Source organism: Ochotona curzoniae, unplaced genomic scaffold (assembly GCF_017591425.1).
Source record: "Ochotona curzoniae isolate NIBS_2020 unplaced genomic scaffold, NIBS_Ocur_1.0 scaffold_4506, whole genome shotgun sequence".
Classification (NCBI taxonomy): domain Eukaryota; kingdom Metazoa; phylum Chordata; class Mammalia; order Lagomorpha; family Ochotonidae; genus Ochotona; species Ochotona curzoniae.
The window spans coordinates 77,505,946-77,525,180 of record NW_024467119.1 but is presented as its reverse complement, the minus strand read 5'-3'; the positions used below and the strand labels follow the sequence as shown (position 1 = coordinate 77,525,180).

The following is a 19,235-nucleotide window of genomic DNA, read 5'->3' as shown; positions in this document are numbered from 1 at the left end:
CCACCAACAGGGAGCTGGATGGAAAGCTGGGCCACTGTGACACAAACCACCACCCACATGGGATCGCATGCTTAGCCACTAAGCTATCGCGCCAGACCCATATCAGATTCTTTTTTTTTTTTTTAATATATTCATTGGGCCCGGCATAGTAGCCTAGTGACTAAATGTTTGCCTTGCATCTGTTGGGATCCCTTATGAGAGCTGGTTTATGTCTTCACTGTTCCACTTCCCATCCAGTTCCCTGCCTGTGGTCTGAGGAAGCAGTAGAGGATGACCCAAGGCCTTGGGACCCTGTACCCCAACATGGGAGTCACAGAAGAGGTTCCTTCCTCCTGACTTTGGTTTGGCTCAGCTCCAGCTATCACAGCCACTTGGGGGATAAACAGGCGGATGGAAGATCTTTCTCTCTGAATATGCCTTTCCAATAAAAAATTTTTTAAATATATGTATATATTTATTGGCATTATTTGAAGACAAAGTTACAAAAAGAAGGGAAAAAACAGACAGCTTCCATTGATTGGTTCACTCCTCGAATGGCCATAATAGCTTAGACTGGGCCAGGCCAAAGGCAGAACCCAGGAGCTGCATCCGGGTCTCCCAAGGAAGTGCAAGAGCCCAAACACTTGGCACATTTTCCACTGCTGTGCCAAGCACATTAACAGGCAGCTGAATAGGATGTGGAGCAGCCAGCACTCAAATTGGTGCCCGTATGGGATGCTGGTGATGTAAGCTGCACCACAATGCTGGCCCATTATCAGATTGTTTAAAATATTGTTTAATATTTTATTCCTTAAAATATGTAAGTTTGGAAACTGTTATATTCATCATTTTCAGATTTGAGTCATTGGCTTTATTTATTTATTCTGTGTTTGTATAAAATTTTACTGCAGGAAAATAGCCTAAATTCATATTGGGGAGGAGAGTCTTAATTTAGCTATATAAAATTGTATCAGCTCAAATAATTCACAATATCTGGCCCTAGCATGATGACTCAATTGGTTAATCCTCTACCTCCAAGCATTGGCATCCCATATGGGCACCAGTTTGTGTCCTGGCTGCTCTGTTTCCCATCTACCTCCCTGCTTGTTGCCTGGGGAACACAGTGAAGTGTGGCCCCACAAAAAACCCCGTACCCACGTGGGAAACCCCAAAGAAGCTCTGGGCTCCTAATTCAGATCAGACCAGCTCTGGCTGTTGCAGCCATTTGGGAGTAAACTAGTAGACGGAAGGTCTTCTGTCTCTCTTTGTCTCTGTAAATCTGCCTTTCCAATAAAAATAAATCTTGGGCCCAGCGTGATAGATCAATGGCTAAATCCTCACCTCCAAGCACCAAGATCCCATGTCCCGGTTGCTCCACTTCCCATCCAGCTCCCTGCTTGTGGCCTGGGAAAGCAGTCAAGGATGGCCCAAAGCCTTGGGACCCTGTGCCTACATGGGTGACCCAGAAGAAACTCCTGGCTTCTAGCTTCAGACTGGCTCAGTTCCAGCCATTGTGGCCACTTGAGGAGACATCCTGCAGATGGAATATCTTTATCTCTGTCTCTCCCTCTGTGTAGATCTGCCTTTCTAATAAAAATAAATACTTTTTTTTAAAAATAAATCTTAAAAAAAAATTCATTGTATCCTCCAGAAAATAAGCATTCTTCACTTTTACAAAGACTAAATAAAAGACATTATTTTACAATTAGAAAACCACAAAGAACTTATTTTTAACAGAAAATTTTAATGGCCAGAACTGTAACAATTTATTTGAGGCAAAGAGCTCCCATATGTTGATTTACTCCCAAAAGTGCCTGCCGCAGCTAGGGCGAGGCCCAGCTGAAACTGTCAAACAGATGTCTGATGTAAGTAATCCAAAGACATGAGGCAGCACCACTCGCCTCCCAGGTCTGCAGCAGGAAGCTAGGTTCAGAGTTGGAGTGGGCATCAAACCACGTACTAATTTTAATGTTGTGGCCATGGTGGAATGGAATAAGCCAGATGGTAGAAAAGAAATGCCATTCTGCTCTTTAAAAAATGTTTAAGATGTTGCTAAAAGGCAGTTGTAGTAAACGCCTTTCTTAGTAGTAACATTCATGGTGAAATGTGATGGCCCTAACCTAGTGGTTAGGAAGCCAAGCCCTAAAGTCAAATCAGATTTGGAACCTGGTTTAAGCACTGGTTACATATAACCTTGGTAAGTTACGTATCTACCTTAGCTTCAACTTTCTGTTCTTTAAAATAGGGAATGTATAAAAATGTGTCTTTAAATAAGTACAGCAGTTGCAGCCATGTCTCCAACTGCAGGGTTTAAATAAGTTAGTTCCTGACACGTTTGTAGACTAGGACAAGGCTTACGGCAAACACCTGGCTCATTCTAGCTCTGAGCCTTTGCTTGGCTGATACCTTCCATGGGCCCTCCTTGGTCGTCCTAATGAGGTGCCAGGAGCACACTCCCTCCCGCTCTGACTGCTCGTTTGTCCTTTACTCTGGAGTGAGACCTTCATTCATCACTCTTTCCATGGTGCTCAGAGCACCAGTAAAGGTTTGTTAGATCAAGGGAAGACAAAAAGATAGTTATCCATGACACCGCTGTTTATTCAAGAGTGATTTCTGCGTTAGGACTAGGAATGTAAATGGGAAATGCAGCAAGGCTGGCAGCAGAAAAGGGAAGGCTTTAGAGTTAGTGAGTGCAAGTCAATGGCATTGTTCAGTAAGGAGCTTCGTTATGGCACATCACTTCTTTCAGCACTTCAAGGCAAAGGAGTTGTATCAGCAGAATTTTTTTAAAAATTATTTTTGTGTTTGAAAGACAGAGTTACAGAGAGAGATCTTCCATCTGCTGGTTCACCCCCAAATGGCCACAAGGGCTGGAGCTGGGCAAATCTGAAGCCATAGCCAGAAGCTTCTTCTTGATCTCTTGCATTCCCAAGGACTTGAACCCTCCTCCTCTTCCCAGATCATTAGCTGGATTGGAAGTGGAACAGCTGGGATGCAAACCGATGTCCATATGGGAAACTGTTGCCATAGATGGGGTTGCCGTGCCGTGGCACCAGCCCCCAGAATCTTCTACATATCATTCCAGGTAGGCTACTCAATGTGTTTATTGTCAAGCAAAATTGATTCTTTTCAATTCTTGCCTTTTGCAGGCTGGGGATATAATAACAGAGCTGGAATCTGTGGATGAAGATTGGATGAGCGGAGAGCTAATGGGAAAATCTGGAATATTTCCCAAAATCTATGTTCAGTTTCTGCAAGTCAGCGAAAGGTGAAGCTAGACTGTGTTCCTTGACACAGAACTCACTTGAACTGTCACTTTGACGATCAAATATGTTTTTGCACTATTTTTTTAAACTGAAACAAAAATATCTGCAATGTCACTGGTACACTACAGTTGTCTGAAAGCAGAAACTTCTAGGTTTTGTGGCTGGCTTTCGTTCACAGTGGAAACGTGTAGATGGAAATCCATGAGCTACAATTCTAGCAGGGAAAACATCTAACAGGCCTAGCTGGCCACTGCCCCCGTGGAAGTGTCTAGGCACATGGCAGCAAGGGGACACTAACGAGAGAAAGTTGTTTGGACATCTGTTTTTAGCAGCACAATGAATTAACTCTGCTTCTTCATTTTCTACTTTAGTTTAAAAAGAGTATATTTGACATTCTACTTGCTGAACTATCAGGATATGGTTGGTATTCTAAATTCCATTTTTGATATTCAAATGAATTCCAACAGCTTGAGCACATTAGCCTTATTACCAGGGCAGATCTGTGGTTCAGCAGGAATAGTTTATTAACTAGTTGGAGCATTTCTAAGTACCAGGTAAAACCGGTTCATGCTCACCAAATGCTCCAGGTGTTTCTGAGTGTTTTCCATTTATGCAAGGAGTTGCAGGGTATCCGTGTCTGATGTGTCTTAGAGACCAGAAGCACCCTGAAATGCCTTGCTGATACAACTAACCCTTCTATACATGTGCCATACTTTTTCTTTCCTCAGTATATACTTTATCTTAACAGGGTTATTATAAAACACATCTTCTGAATTTGCAATCATTCCTTTGACAGTTACTGGTACCCAAAGGAAAATTCATTTTCTTTGCATTACCCCAGTAATACATAAAAGCTGTGTCTTGTTATAATAGTGCATTAGGAATCACATGTAGTGTCTTAGGATGCAGATGAAATGTTAAGATGGGAAGCAGTGCCAGGCCGCACAGCTCATCTCTTTGCAATATAATCAAAATGAAAAGTAATTTAAGAGGACTGGAGGCAAGTACTTATTTTTATGCTCCCCACATAATTATTAGAATAAATGAAGAAATGCTTTCTGCTATCCATTGTTACACCTTCCCAGCTTAAGATAATGGTGACTGAATTGACAGTTTATGGGCTAAAGCCAAATAGGTTGAAGACAATCTTCCACACAGATCAATGGAACAGAACTGCTTTGGAAATGTAACACATTTTCCCAACAATGTTCATGACTTTCTTCTGTTTTTAAGAAGAGTTTCATGTGCTAGACCATTTTGTAGCTTTTGTTATTTTTTCCCCTTGTCCACGCTGTTGGGCAGCCAGTGGTCACGCCATCACACCATTATGTGGACACTAAATGGAGTTCTGTGAGAAAGACAACATTGACTTTGTCTCTGACTTGTTTATCTTTCTGTTATTTGGCTACAACTGATTTTGGAATATGGAAACTTTTTTATAAATTATGTTTTGGGTAAGGAACGTGAAAATTCTTATCAAATTTCACTCAAAAGTGATTTCCTGAGAAATGAGTGACATGAAGTATTATCCAAACTAAATTCTCTTTGTACCTGTATAGCAGCAGTAAGCAAGCTATGGATATGAAATGAGGCATAAATTATCTACCTTTGTTTAATTTCAACATCTGATTGAAAGTTGAAACAACCCATCTTTATTAGAGAAAATCGATTAAACTTTGGCCTTCTGTCAGCAGAATGAAGAGTGCAATAGAGTATGTCTACTTGATGCTGTAATAAACTGAACTTTTCAAAGTACTTTCCTCATACTAGACTCTTTTTGACGATAGATGTAACACCTGACTTATCTTTATACTTCTAGCCATTTGCACCGTCCAGGGTGGTTGGTTGGTTGGTTGGATGGATGAAGGACTTTCACACGTAATGCCCTAACCACTCACTATGTTTCCTCTTTATTAGCAAAACTGTGTATTAAAACAAAGTTCAGCTCATTGTAATTTCACTCTGTTATGCTCTGTGCTTTTTGCCCTTTATTTCCAGTTCAGCTGACAGAAAGTACAGATGTAGCCTGTGGGTTTGAAAGCCAGACTCAGCAATGTTTAAGGAGAAACACAATATTTATATTCAGTAAATTTCATGGTAATTTTGTCTGAAGATCTGATGCTGTTAATCTCAGCTTCCTCAACTCCTTCTTTGAATCATTTTTAGTTGATAGGTTAAAACTAGAGAAAATATTTTATTATAATTATTCCCTTGAACACTAAAAGCACATTTTTACAAATGATTCCCCTGGTTACAACATGGCTAGAGGGGTAATGTAACGTATCCTTTTGTTCATGGACATCACAAGCCTTGAAAATTTTCTGTAACATTCAGAATGAAAGAAATCAGTGTATTTATCGAAATTTATTCTCTTTTTTTTTTAAAGATTTATTTAATTTTTTGTGGAAAGGCGGATATACAGAAAGGAGAGACAGAGAGGAAGATCTTCCATCCAATGATTCACTCCCCAAAAGACCGCAACGGCCGGTGCTGCGCCGATCCGAAGCTAGTTGCTAGGAACTTCCTCCAGGTCTCCCACATGGGTGCAGGGTCCCAAGGCTTTGGGCCGTCCTCGACTGCTTTCCCAGGCCACAAGCAGGGAGCTGGATGGGAAGCAGGCTGCCGGGATTAGAACCAGTGCCCATATGGGATCCTGGTGCGTTCAAGGCGAGGACCTTAACCTCTGCGCCATCGCACCGGGCGCCGAAATTTATTCTTAAACCTGTCATTTAAAAAGCATTTCTTGGAAAGGCAAGAATTAACATTTTTATAGTGACTATTTAGTTTTTATTCAATTTCTTAAGCTTTGATAAATATACCTGAAAAATAGTGATGAGTACATGGGCTAATTGAATAGGCCTACATTGATATCATTAATAGTTTTTTTAAATTAGTGTCAAATGCACCTTGGTGGTATTATTTATGATGCAATGTCATCTTGAATGCTATTGAGTAATCCTTTGCAGTAATTTTTTTTTTTCTGAACTAATAGGACATCATTTTTACCCTGTGGCTTTTTACTTCATTGTAATTATCGAAGGAATTGAATACAAAGCTTAACTTAGAACAACACCGCCATCTTGAGGCCCATCACTTATTTACACACTGTTAAACCTTGGCGAGTCTTTGGAGACCAGGAGTTGGCCTGCAGAAATTACATAATTACTGGAAGAACCTAAAATAAAACTTAGTTCTACTGATTCCCATTCTAGGAGTTTCCCCTTTTGTTCATAAAAGTTGTAACATTTCTCTCTTTTTTTTCAAAGATTTATTTATTTTTATTTCAAAGTCAGATATGCAGAGAGGAGGAGAGACAGAGGAAGATGTTCTGTCCCATGATTCACTCCCCAAGTGAGTGCAACGGCCAGTGCTGTGCCGATCCGAAGCCAGGAGCCAGGAGCTTCCTCCAGGTTTCCCACACAGGTGCAGGATCCCAAAGCATTGGACCATCCTTGACTGCTTTTCCAGGCCACAGGCAGGGAGCTGGATGGGAAGTGGAGCTGTTGGGATTAGAACCAGTGCCTATATGGGATACTGGCGCATTCAAGGCAAGGACTTCAGCTGCTAGGTTACTGCACCAGGCCTAAAAGTGGTAACATTTCTCTTTAGCAGTTAAATGCAATTTATCTATGAAAGTTGGAACTTCTCATACAGTAGTTAAGATTGGAAAGAACTACACAGGAAACTCCAAATCCTTGAATTTTTCTCTCCAGAGGGGAATTTCAGTCATTTCCACAGCTTTGTGTGGACAGTTTGCATTTCTGTTACCTGGAAACTCAAGCAGGAACTGATCTGTTATTGGAGATCTGCTTGCCTAACAGGAAATACCAACTCCCTTGGAACATCGGATCTTGTACTGGTGTGTCTGGAGCGCTGTGCATCAACAGCTTAATATCAAACCTAGGCTATTGTGCAAGTAGAGCACAAGCACAGCATTTTAGTATTCCGAAGTCTAATAGTATTAGACTAAGTAGACTATTAGACTATTAGAGCATTAGACTATTGACTAAGTCTAATAGTATATTTAGTATTCCCTAAGCACTGTTACTCTAACAGATCTGCATTTCAAAATCTATTCTCTGATACGTCCTGGATTGTTTTTTACAGGAATTTTAATTGTATATATTCTGTGAGTTGTTTATCTTTAAATACTGTTAAGTTGGCAGTAATTCAGCTTAATCTTTTTCAGGAGAACCAGTTGATTCAAATTCCTGATTTAGAGGAGCTGGCATTTGTGGTACAGTGGCTGAAGCCACTGCCCGAGATACTAGGCTCTCATATCTGAGCTCTGTTTTGCTGCCTGCCAGTGCACCTGGGAAGGCAGCAGACAATCACCCACGTGACTTGGGCTCCTGCTGTGTGTATGAAAGACCCGGGGTGGAAGTCCTGGCTTCATCTGGGCCCAGATCTGGGGGAGTGAACCATCAGATGGAAGGTTTCTGTCTCTACACCTCAAGTGTTTTTGTTAAATTCCTATTTCTGAGATAAATGGTACCTATTGGTTGTCTGTGTACTTTTCACACACACAAACACACCCCCCCACACACACAATATTAACCTATACTTAGTTCTTTATAATTAAAATAAAAGAACAGCTGCATTTATTTCTCCAGTCATGCTGAGGTACTTTCCTGGCTTAGAAAGCCTCCTGACCGGCTGGCCACTGAGGCCTTCCACATCATTCTCCAGGCTCCCAAAACCCCGCAGCTGGAGAGCAGAGCTGGCCCTACCCAGAGCCTCACGGCATGGGGCTTGCTCCCCAGTACTGGGCTAAGGTAACTAGATTAGGGAGCCAGTGGCATCTTCTTTCAGACATACGCAAGTGTTGAAAGTATTAAAAAAATAAATACACGAGGGCCTGGCAGCATGGCCTAGCGGCTAAAGTCCTTGCCTTGAACATGCTGGGATCCCAAATGGGTGCTTGTTCTAATCCCGGAAGCCCCACTTCCCATCCAGCTCCCTGCTTGTGGCTTGGGAGAGCAGTCGAGGACGGCCCAAAGCCTTGGGACCCTGCACCTGCATGGTTGAGACCTGGAAGACATTCCTGGCTCCTGGCTTTGGATCAGCCAGCTCCAGCTGTCGCAGTCATTTGGGGACATTTTTACTCCCAAAGTGAATCATTGGATGGAAGATCTTCCTCTCTGTCTCTCCTCCTTTCTGTATATCTGACTTTGCAATAAAAATAAATCTAAAAAAAAAAAGATAAGTACACAAAAAACTCTCTGGTTCACCACCATAGCACAGATGAATGTGGGAGAGCCAACTGAGGCCTTGGCGGGGCTGTAAGAAGATCCGGGTAACCACTCCAGTGAAGGAGTGAGGATGCAGCGAGAAAGGAAGAGTCCTAGAGCACTGAGCTGTGCCCAGGTGGGATGACTGCCACCCCCAGGTGTGTCCAGATGCGGATGGATGGCATCGGTCAGTGAGACAGCCTGCTGATGAAGAGGATGAGGATGGTGTGCTCGCACCGGCCGCACATATACTAAAACTGGAACGATACAGAAAGGACGATGAGCCTGTATGAGTTGAATGCTTCAGAGAAAATGGGAATCAAAACCATGTTCTCTTAACAGGGCTGTCAAGCAGAGCCCCACAATCCGAGCAGCAGATCACTCCCTTGCTGATGCTTGGCTAGAGGAAGCCAGAGTGCCTTCTTTAGGATTTGATGGTGAGGACCCCGGCCATCAGGCGGTGAATGGTGAGAGCAGCACCATCAGATCTGGCCAGGTGGTACCATGGTAGCCAGAAACGGGTTCCAGACTCTAGTGGGTGTGAAGGGTAAATTCATTGTGTGGCAAGTGTACTCCAGAGTAGAAGAGATGAACGTGGAAATGCAGTGGATCCATAACCTTGCTGCTTGGACTTAGCATATAGACTTACACACTAAGGAAGTCCATAAAATATATAGATAATAAGTGAGTAACTGAATTTTTACACTTAAGCATATCATGTAACTGTCAATCTACAAAACGTTGCCAACACGTTAGAAATTTCCTTCATCCTCCTGTTCCTCACAGAGCCAATCACTGTTGTGGTTTCTGTTGTCATAGATGAGCTGTTCTTGTTCTCAAATTTCATGAAAATCGAATCGTGTAGTATTTATTCACTCCTTCTTCTGGTTGCTTTTGTTCCATGTAAGATTTTTGCGAGTTATCCATGTGGATCATTGAATGATCTTTGAACATGTGACTATTGAACTCCTCTCCTATTTGTCAATTTTCTAAGAATGTGAATGATATGAATATTTGAATGTTTTCTCTATAGATTTAAGGTTATTCTTATTTATTTGAAAAAATAAAGAGCAGGCACTGGTGATAGCCAAAGCCAGGAGCCCAAAGCTCCATCCACGTCTCTACCATCGGTAGCAGGGACCTAAGTACTTTCCCAGGTGCACTAGCAGGCAGCTGCATCATAAGCCCAGCACCCACGACTCAAAACAGGTGCTCCGCTTTGGAGTGCCAGCATCACGGATTGTGGGCCATCCCACTGTGCCTTTCAAGGATGCCTTTTTGTAACATAGCATTTTATTTCTCTTGGATAAATACCTAAAAGTAAGATAATGGGTAATTTAGAATAGACATGTTTAGTTTTCTGAATTTTCTAAAGCAATGTTTGAGAGTTCCAATGTGTACCAACAGCTGGATGTGTCAACCTGCTTGTCATTGGTGGTTTGAGAGTAGCTCGAGCATGATTGAGACCTGGAAGCTGTAAGTAAACTCTGGAAGTACTTCCGGAGCTGACCCGTGCGTGCCGTAATGTTTCTACTTTAACTTCATGGATGCTCTTAGCAAATGAAAAGTCATTACTCTCATAGCTGTCCCACTTTCATCGCCTTTTACAGCATTACACCCAGTGGCAACTAGTCACTGAAATTATGTGACTGGGTTTTTTGTTTGTTTTTTAATTTGAAAGAGCAGTGGTGGTTCACTCCACAAATGCCACCAGCATCCCACACTGGGTCAGGCCAAAGCCAGGAAGCAGGAACTCAGTGCAGGTCTCCTGCTTGGGTGGCAAGGGCCCAGGTATTTGAGCCATCATTTACTGCCCCTTAGATGCAGTAATAGTTGAGTCAAAAGCAGAGATCAAACTCCATGACAAGCAATCTGAGATGGGATGCAGGCATCCCAGATTATAGCTTATCCCGCTTTCCCAAGCCATAAGCAGGGAGGTGGATGGGAAGTGGAACAGCTGGGACATGAACCAGTGCCCATATGGGATCTGGGACTTGCAAGGTGAGGGTTTATCCATTGAGCCACTGCACTGGGCACCCTGTGACTATTTCATGATAGTAAGGCGTTGTTGGAATTTAGAGGTGTGTTAATAGGATTGTGTTTGTTTCTTTTAAATCATTTTAGAGACCTGTGCAAAACGTTTACAGGCTGCATATTGGATTTGCTTCAGAGTGGTAGGGGCGAAGTTAGTGTGAGGAACTGTGCAGAGTGGTGTTGTACCACACTTAAAACTAAAAAGCCGGTCACGGTTTCATTGATGCTGGAAGAATGACACTCCTAGGCTTTTAAAATATATATATATATATTTATTTACAGCAAATGTTAAATAACCAATCTCATGTTTTTTTGTGTTAATTTCCCATGACCTCCAGGTCACAAGGAGGCAATCAATGCACAGGGCTCATGCAGTGGGTTATGTTCTAGGAAAAGAACAGCAGATTTAGCACTCTAGGCAGCAAGTAGAAGCATGCAAGCCTGCACTTTGTGCTGGGGGAGACATTACCTCATCTCTCAAGGTTGGACAAGGATGCAAGTGCATCCCACAGAAATGGCCCAGGCAGTCAGGGGATGGTAGCCATGGCTAACTTAGCAAGACCATGCAGGAACACTCGGCTCCACAGCCAACCGCCTCAGAATGCACTGCTCAGCCTGACACGTTGCTGGCCAGGGTCAAATTTTTACATGAATAAAACACTTTTTTTTTGTTTGTTTTTTGTTTTAAGATTGGTTTATTTTTATTGGAAAGGCAGATATACAGAGAGGAAGAGGGAGAGGAAGATCTTCCCTCCAAAGGTTCACTCCCTAAGCGGCCACATCGGCTGGAGCTGAGCCAAACCAAAGCCAGGTGTTTCTTCCAGGTCTCCCTGCAGGTACAGGAACCCAAGGCTCTGGGCCGTCTTCAACTGCTTTCCCAGGCCACACGGGGCGGGCGGTATCTGACACATGCAAGGCAAATATTTAGCCACTGGCCCATCGCACCTGGCCCCCAGTGACACTTTCTTTTTTTTTTTTTTTTAAGATTTTTTTTTTTTAATTTTTATTTCAAAGTCAGATATACAGAGAGGAGGAGAGACAGAGAGGAAGATCTTCCATCTGATGATTCACTCCCCAAGTGAGCACAACGGCCGATGCTATGCCAATCCGAAGCCAGGAGCCAGGAACTTCTTCCTGGTCTCCCACTCGGGTGCAGGGTCCCACAGCTTTGGGCCATCCTTGACTGCTTTCCCAGGCCTCAAGCAGGGAGCTGGATGGGAAGTAAAGCTGTTGGTACCAGAACCAGCGCCCATATGGGATCCCGGGGCATTCAAGGCGAGGACTTTAGCCACTAGGCCACGCCGTCGGGCCCCCCAGTGACACTTTCTAAGTATCCTGCAAAATATACAGGATGACTCTTCACAACAGTGAAGTACCTGGCCCAAAATAGCAGTAGAGCCAAGGCAGAAATAGTTGAGCATTGTTCCCTTCCCTCCTTCTGGAACACAAGGCGTTTGTCGGTTCTCACATGCTGGAGCAGTGCGCTCTCCCTCCACTGCCACGGAATTCACACCTGTAACTTACTTTCCTCCAGTCATCATTTTTTGTTAAGATGTACTCATTTTTCCTTTCCCAGCACCAACTGTCGTCACTGCTGTCAGGTGCCTTTCCTTACCCTTTTTGTCCCTTGTGCCACTGTGCGCCGCACCCCCCCCCCCGCGGATGTGCATACGAACAATAAACTTAAATGCTTATCTTGACAAAACAAGATCTACTCATTTTTGGAAAGGCAGATTTTACAGTTTTCCACCTGCTGGTTCATTCCCCAAATAGCCACAACAGGCAGAACGGAGCTGACCCAAAGCCTGGAGCCAGGAGCTCCTTCTGGGTCTCCCACGTGGGTGCAGGGGCCTAAGGACTTAGATACAGCCTTCACTGCTCTCAGACCACAAGCAGAGAACTGGCTTCAAGTGGAGCCTAGCATCCTAATCCTCCACATGGTGCCAGCACCCCACGTGGCACTGGTTCATATCCTGCTGATTCAGCTGAAAACAAAGTTGGAAATAAATTTAAACATGCCTAACCTATCAAGCATCACTTCTTAGCCTAGCTCACCTCAAACATGTTCAGAACACATTAGCTTACAGCTGGTGAAGACTTCCTGAATTGCTTATAACAAAAGCCTCTGGCTATCTTATCAAATAGCTACACAGTATGAGGGAACTTCCAAGGGTCTAGATAAATGCTAATGTCAGTCACAAACTTTTTCATGAACTTTGGGAAGAAGTCTCAGGCTCAGATTTTTTGCATCAAAATGAATTTTCTATGGACTTTTCTGAGTACCCACGTAATTCTTCTGGCAGTCACATCCCATGCTTGTTCCTTGCTGCTCCTTGATGGCAGACCTGCAACTCCGCATTGAGATACACTCACTGCAAGGTGCTGCACTACTGAAACAGCATCCTCCAAACGGAGCGTGAGCTTCATACCATCATCTATAAGGGAACCTGTGGCTGGCCTTGCTCATGGGAATCACCGACTGAACTTGAATTGCTCTCTGCAGAAGGATGAATACTTTACTTAGTACACCCGTTTTTAAAAAAAGTAGACTGAACTATTTTGTAGAAATTAAATACCTCTAAAATGTACTCTACTCTGCCTCTTACAGCACAAACTTATTTGGCTCTTAATAGAAAAGCTTGTGAATGCCTGTTGTGTCTGAGCAGAACTTTGAGGAACATGGAAAATGTGCACACTCCCCGTTACTGGCCACCAGACACCCGGCTTCTGGCTTTGGATCAGCTCAGCTCCAGCAAACAGGCCCAGAGGTGAACGAACCAGGCCTTTCTCAAGTCTCCTCCCTGTAATAAGAAAGTTTAAAAAAAGACAACACCCAACTTAACTTGTCTTTGGGGAGTCAAACATCCCGTAACCCAAGTTTTGTCCCCTGGCTCTTCGTTTGAAAGGCAGTTACAGAAGTGACCCATCTCCCGAAATGACTCAAGCGCCCAGGCCCCGGGCCAGATTGAAAGCAGGCTCTGAACTTCATGCAGGTGTCCGGCTTGAGTAAAGGAGTCCAGGCACTTGGGCCATCTCCTCCATCCTCCAGGATTAGCAGGAAGCTGGATCTGCAGTGGAGCCTGGCGTTGACTGGCTGCTGGGCAGGCATAACCCACATCTGCCAGCTGTTGCTGCACTCCCGTCCATCGAGTCTGTACTTTGGTAGACAGTGGCAAATTACTGCCGATTGGCTAAATATTCCCAGTTTCCACATGGCTTGCAAGCAGAGAATGTTTTACATGTAGAAAAAGTCTCAGAAAAAACTTTCCAAAAAGTGCATTGTGTGCATGGAGCACAGATTTCTCACACTAAAAATTATATTATTCTTCTTGCAATTTTTTTGGAAAACACTATTTTCCCTTTTAGGTGAAAGCCAGACCAAGAATGCTATTCCTCAATTTCTACTAGAAATCTGAATTGGTAGTGGCTGTTTTGACTGGACAGGGATGGGGCAGTTACCAACGTCAAATTCATTTTCCAAATTTACAATGGTGTGAAAATACACAATCATCCACTACACAGCTCTTCTGGGCACGGGACACCCTGCTGGCCGAGCGCAGCCTCTTCCAGGTAGTTGGTGTGGTCACCTAGGTGGACAGCTAACACCCCCCAGATGCACTTCCCCCTGAGAATGATCTGAGGAATCCAGAGCCTCAGACAACTGAAATGACTGCAGGAAGCAGAATGGAGCATCCCTGTAGCACTGAGAACAGAGGAACAGGAGGAGTGTGGTTGCCTTGGAACGGTGGTGTTCCTGCGTGTGCAAAGGGCATCAGTTCTTACCAGCTATCTCTCCTCCTCTGCTGTCACTTTCCTGCTCTTGGAAACCTCCCGGTTCCTTGGCTTATTGATGAGCTTAACTTCCTCTGCCAGACTTAAAAGCCTATAAAATTTACACTCGGTTGACCCAGATAATTTAGAAATCTCTTAGCAACCTCCCCATTCTCATGGGTACTCTCCCGTAATCGGCACCACTGCCCATACTAAGGCAAGTGTTACATTCTCTGACTCCAGTCACCTCTCAGCAGAGCCAAGCATTTCCAAGTACAAGCTGTAAGGAGTGTGGAAGTAAGATAATTCAACTAGAATCACTTTTTAAAAAAAGTTCAGAAGCAAACCATCATCACAAATAGGACTTTTTATTTGTCATGATTAAAAAGTCTAATTTTAAACAGATTCTTGGACTGGAGGTTCATAGCCATCAGCTCGTTCCACTTTCGCACCTGTCTCATCCCCAGTGGCTTTTCCAGAACTGCTACCTTCACCATGAAGCTCCATGAGTTTTCCCACTGAAAAGAAAGATACGGTCTGTTAGTCACGCGCCCCCCAGTGCACAAGGATATTCAATACTTCAGAAGAGGACTCTCGGGCCTTTGAAGACGACACTGCATGGCTCCCAGTTTTGCTTTTAGGAATCCCTCGCACTTTCACTTACATTCAAACTTGGGCTTCTTCAGCATTTTCACTTTTCTAACGAAGACATCGTGGAGAGGATAAATAGACTGGCAAGCCTTTTCTATGTCTTTTCCAATGCTGTCTGGAATCCTGAAAGCCACAAGTAATGAGATTAGATAAAATAACACAAGTCTGGGGTCTCACAAAAGGGTTGGTAAGCCATGTCCTCTCAGCATCTAATCCCCATACAAACTTGTATAAGTTTGAATAAGTTACCTTCCCCCTCTTCCTTACTTGTATACCGTATGGGAACATCAGAAAAAAGATTTATCACCGAACATCATCTGGGACCGAAACATTTTTCATCACTTATTCCCATACGTTACTGACTACAGATTTTATCTAATTAGGCAGATATTCCCTTAAAGTGTCATCTCCTGCCAAAAATAGCTGTCCATAAAAAGCATGTATCACTTAAGCTGAAAGGGACAGCACTAGATCTCAGAGGGCATGAAGAGCCTTCACCCCACCTTATCTAACATGCTTTCCCTCGGACGAGGACAGTTAAGAAAACAGACCCAGAGCTGGCGCTGTACGCCAGCATCCCGAATGGGAACAAGTGCACATCCAACCCAGCTCCCTACTAAAGGCCTGGGGGAGCAGCAAGATGGCTCAAGGGCTCCCCCATCCACGAGGGAGACCAGGATGAAGATCCTGGATTTAGGCTAGCCTGACTCAGGCCACTGCAGCCATCTGGAAAGCAAAGCAAAAGATGGAAGACCCCCTCCCCTCAAGGCTATAACCGACTTTCAACATAAATCAATCTTTAAACAAACGAGATGCTCACAGTTTGTTGACTACTTCTTTCAGGTCATTTGTTTGCACCTCCCGGGTCATGATTTCCATCATCTTCTTCCGGATCTGGCGGACCTGCTGGTGCTGAGCATAGGACGTCTTCCGGATCTGATTGTTGCGTTTCTTAGTAAAACCAACGCAGAACAGGCGCAGCAAGTAGCCGTCGGTAGTCTTGACATCAACATGAGCCTCAATCATGGTCTAGGAAAGAAAGATATGGCAAATATTAATGTAAATATCAACTCTTATCCCTTCACTTCTACTAAAAAGCTGGAAGGCTGAATTTAATGCAATATAAGCTTTCATAATTTGACAACAGCTAACTTACAGAACAAAGCAGAGCCGTGAACTAATACCCAACTGCCACTCTGTCCTGTTCAAGTCTTTAGGTCCATGAGTGCTCCCTGCACACATCTTAGGTACAGGAATGCCTGCAACTGCTCCCCTTTCAATGGCACATGCATAAAGAGGAAAACAAATTCTAAGAACACATATACAGCTTCCCCTTCACATCTAAAATCAAAGCAAAAACCCACATTCATGGTCATGATACGGAAACTTGCAAAACAAACGCTTAGAGGCAGAAACATTCCTTCTGTATTCACACTTTGAAAAAGAAGTTTTTTTATAAAGAACTTCAACAGAAAGTGACCTGAAGATAATTCCAGAAGCACAGCCGTTAAACTTTAAGGGAATGTCAGAAATAAATGTAACGGTATAATCAGTATGGATCATCTGGGACCGAAACATTTTGTCATCATTCATTCCCACAGACAATAATCCCAAACCGGATGCGCAAACACATCTAATTCAGTATCATTACACGAACAATATTGCCTCATTTCAAGCACTCTACCTTGGGTAATTTTTCATCACCACAATCCAATGAGATGGGATTTTACAGATAAGGAAAAGTACAGCAAGCTTTCCAAAGGACACAAACAGAAAATGACCCAGGACTTAAAAGGCACCAGAGGCAATGCAGCAGCAGCCCAAGCCACCTTCCACCCCAGTCCCCTGGAATCGGAACAAAAAGAGCAGCACTGCCCATCCATAGGCACCTTTGCCCAGAACCTCGAGTCACGCAGGCTGGCCGTGGGCTCCCGTTCCCGCTCACCTGCCACTTTTTGACCATGGAGCACATCTTGTCCCGGGTGAGGTCCATGCCGTGGAAGTTGGTGAGGCAGTTTTTGCCCTGCACGTCCTCGGTGATGAGCTTGAACTTGCGAAAGGCCACTTCATCGTTCTGCAGGTCGGCGAGGCTCACCTCGAAGACGCGGCCCTTGAGGCCGTCGGAGGCGATTTCTGCAGAGGAGACCCCTCGTTAGCGCCGGGACCAGAAGCCAACTTCACCCCCAAACACACACGCTCTCCTTTCTGCCAAATCCACCGCGACTGACAGCGCCCTCCAGACACAGCGGAGCACCGTTCAGGACCGACCCCACCCGGGGTCGCACGCCAAGGGCTGACATCTCCTGCCTGCCTCCCGACCCCGGGGACACGGCCACGCTCCCCAGCAAACACCAGGCAGCCGCGGGTACTCACTGGTTCCTTGGGTCCTCGTGACCAGGGTCTTCCCAATATTCCTGATGTTGAACATGGCTGGTGCTTTCACGTCATACCAGTCCTTCTTAGAAAATGGGTCCACCCTGCGGGTTTGGAAGCACGCGTGCTGAGAAGCCTCAGGGCTCATCGCGTCCTGGATGAGCTGCCTGGCCACCTGCACAGGAGTCCGGCAGGGTCTCGGGCCCGACGCGGCTCGTGGCGAGGCCCTCCGGGACGCCCCGGCTGCCCACACACACACCCGCGCCAGCCGACACCATCACGCCGCAGCAGCCCGGTCGGCGCCGCGGGCTGCGGAGACGCCGCTCCCCGGCCCGCACCATCCGACCGGCATCCTCGCCATCCCGGCCCCGCCGCCACCCTCAGCCCGCCCGCCGGCTCCAGCAGAACCCCGGAGAGCGGGCACCGACGATCGCTGCCACTTACACTTTCTTCTTGGCTCCCTTTTTGCCGCCTTTCGTAAGGCGCTTGTTCTTGCCGACAGCCATGATGCCGCTCAGAGAGCCAAAAGGGCGGAAGTGTAACTCGCGCGAGAACTTAGGCACACCGGATGGGGCGGGGCGCGTGGCTGACGTGACCTTTGCTCTGGGCTTCTTCCGGCCTTGGGAAGACGGCGGCGTCGGAGTGTAGGCACAGCGCCCCCGTGCGTGCGGAGGCCGTGCAGTGCGGAGGCCGTGCAGTGTGGAGGCGGCCGGCGCTCGTGGGCGGCTGTGAGGTGGACGAGCCCGTGGCCGCCGAGGAAGCCGCTCGCTTCCCGTTCCCCGCCGCCCGCTTCCCGTTCCCCGCCCGCTCCCCGCCTCCCGCTCCCCGTTCCCCGTTTCCCGCCGCCCGCTCCCCGTTTCCCGCCGCCCGCTCCCCGTTCCCCACCGCCCGCACCCCGTTCCCCGCCGCCCGTTCCCCGCTCGCCCGCTCCCCGTTCCCCGTTTCCCGCCGCCCGCACCCCGCACCCCGCTCCCCGTTCCCCGTTCCCCGCCGCCCGCTCCCCGTTCCCCGTTCCCCGTTCCCCGCCGCCCGCTCCCCGTTCCCCGTTCCCCGCCGCCCGCTCCCCGTTCCCCGTTTCCCGCCGCCCGCACCCCGCTCCCCGTTCCCCGTTCCCCGTTCCCCGTTTCCCGCTCCCCGCGCCGCGCAGCCCTCACACCCGCGGTAGGTCCAGCTCCCAGGGCTGCTTCCACACCCCCGTGTCCTCAAAGGGGAGTACTCCACACAGTTTGTGGAAAAGTGTTTTTTAATATTTATTATTTTTTATTGGAAAGGCAGATTTACAGAGAGGCGAGACAGATGTTCCATTTGCAGGTTCACTCCCCAAAATAGCCACAGTGACCAGAGCTGAGCCAATCCGAAGCCAGGAGCCTATTCTGGGTCTCCCATGCGGGTGCAGGGTCCCAAGGCTTTGGGCCGTCCTCAACTGCTTTCCCGGGCCACAGGCAGGGAGGGAGCTGGATGGGAAGCGGAGCAGCCGGGATTAGAACCTGTGCCCGGGTGGGATCCAGGCTTCTTGGCTCATGCAGGGCGAGGATGTTAGCCACTCGACTATCGTGCCAACCCAGAAAATGGGTTTTAAAAAGTTTAGTTTTGTTGAAAAAGCAGCTCAGTTCATGCATTCGACAAGTGCGTGGGAAAAACCCGCCTGGCTCTCAGAAGCTGCTTGCACCATGATAGACGCCTTCAAATGATTTCTTAAAGCCATACTTCTTTGAAAGAGAAGGAGAGATAGTAACATTATTTTATTCCTTTACTTTGAAGGAAACAGCGCACCCATTTGTTCCCTCTCCCAAATGACCACAACACCTGGTTTCCCTTGCAGGTAACAGGGGTCACCTGCTGCCCTGTGGAGCAAAGTCAGGAACGAACCCCAGGCACAATGCCCACTCCCAAACCTACCTATTAATTCTGTCTTCCACGAAGTTTTTGA

The 19,235-nt window shown here is 46.0% G+C and overlaps 2 protein-coding genes and 2 non-coding genes across 4 annotated transcripts in view; 1 reads left to right on the top strand and 3 right to left on the bottom strand.

The window, feature by feature from the left end:
- SH3D19 (SH3 domain containing 19) overlaps positions 1 to 4,997 on the top strand; it is a 212,628-nt gene extending 207,631 nt beyond the window's left edge. Inside the window, exon 21 of the mRNA XM_040967439.1 lies at positions 3,129 to 4,997. Within this exon, the coding sequence (XP_040823373.1) occupies positions 3,129 to 3,251 (123 nt within the window). The 3' untranslated portion in view covers positions 3,252 to 4,997. The remainder of the gene's footprint in view (positions 1 to 3,128) is intronic.
- Positions 4,998 to 14,630: 9,633 nt separating this feature from the next.
- RPS3A (ribosomal protein S3A) lies at positions 14,631 to 17,910 on the bottom strand. Its single transcript, XM_040966971.1, has 6 exons — positions 17,750 to 17,910; positions 17,306 to 17,409; positions 16,878 to 17,065; positions 15,753 to 15,961; positions 14,946 to 15,055; positions 14,631 to 14,799 (listed from the first exon to the last, which is right to left on the bottom strand). Exons 1-6 carry the CDS (start codon positions 17,809 to 17,811, stop codon positions 14,678 to 14,680), a joined length of 795 nt encoding a protein of 264 aa, XP_040822905.1. The 5' UTR covers positions 17,812 to 17,910; the 3' UTR covers positions 14,631 to 14,677.
- Positions 15,216 to 15,279, bottom strand: LOC121147630. The gene has a single exon (XR_005882445.1). It is a non-coding gene; the product is annotated as a small nucleolar RNA SNORD73 (small nucleolar RNA).
- Positions 16,454 to 16,526, bottom strand: LOC121147629. Its single transcript, XR_005882444.1, has one exon. It is a non-coding gene; the product is annotated as a small nucleolar RNA SNORD73 (small nucleolar RNA).
- Positions 17,911 to 19,235: the final 1,325 nt, after the last annotated feature.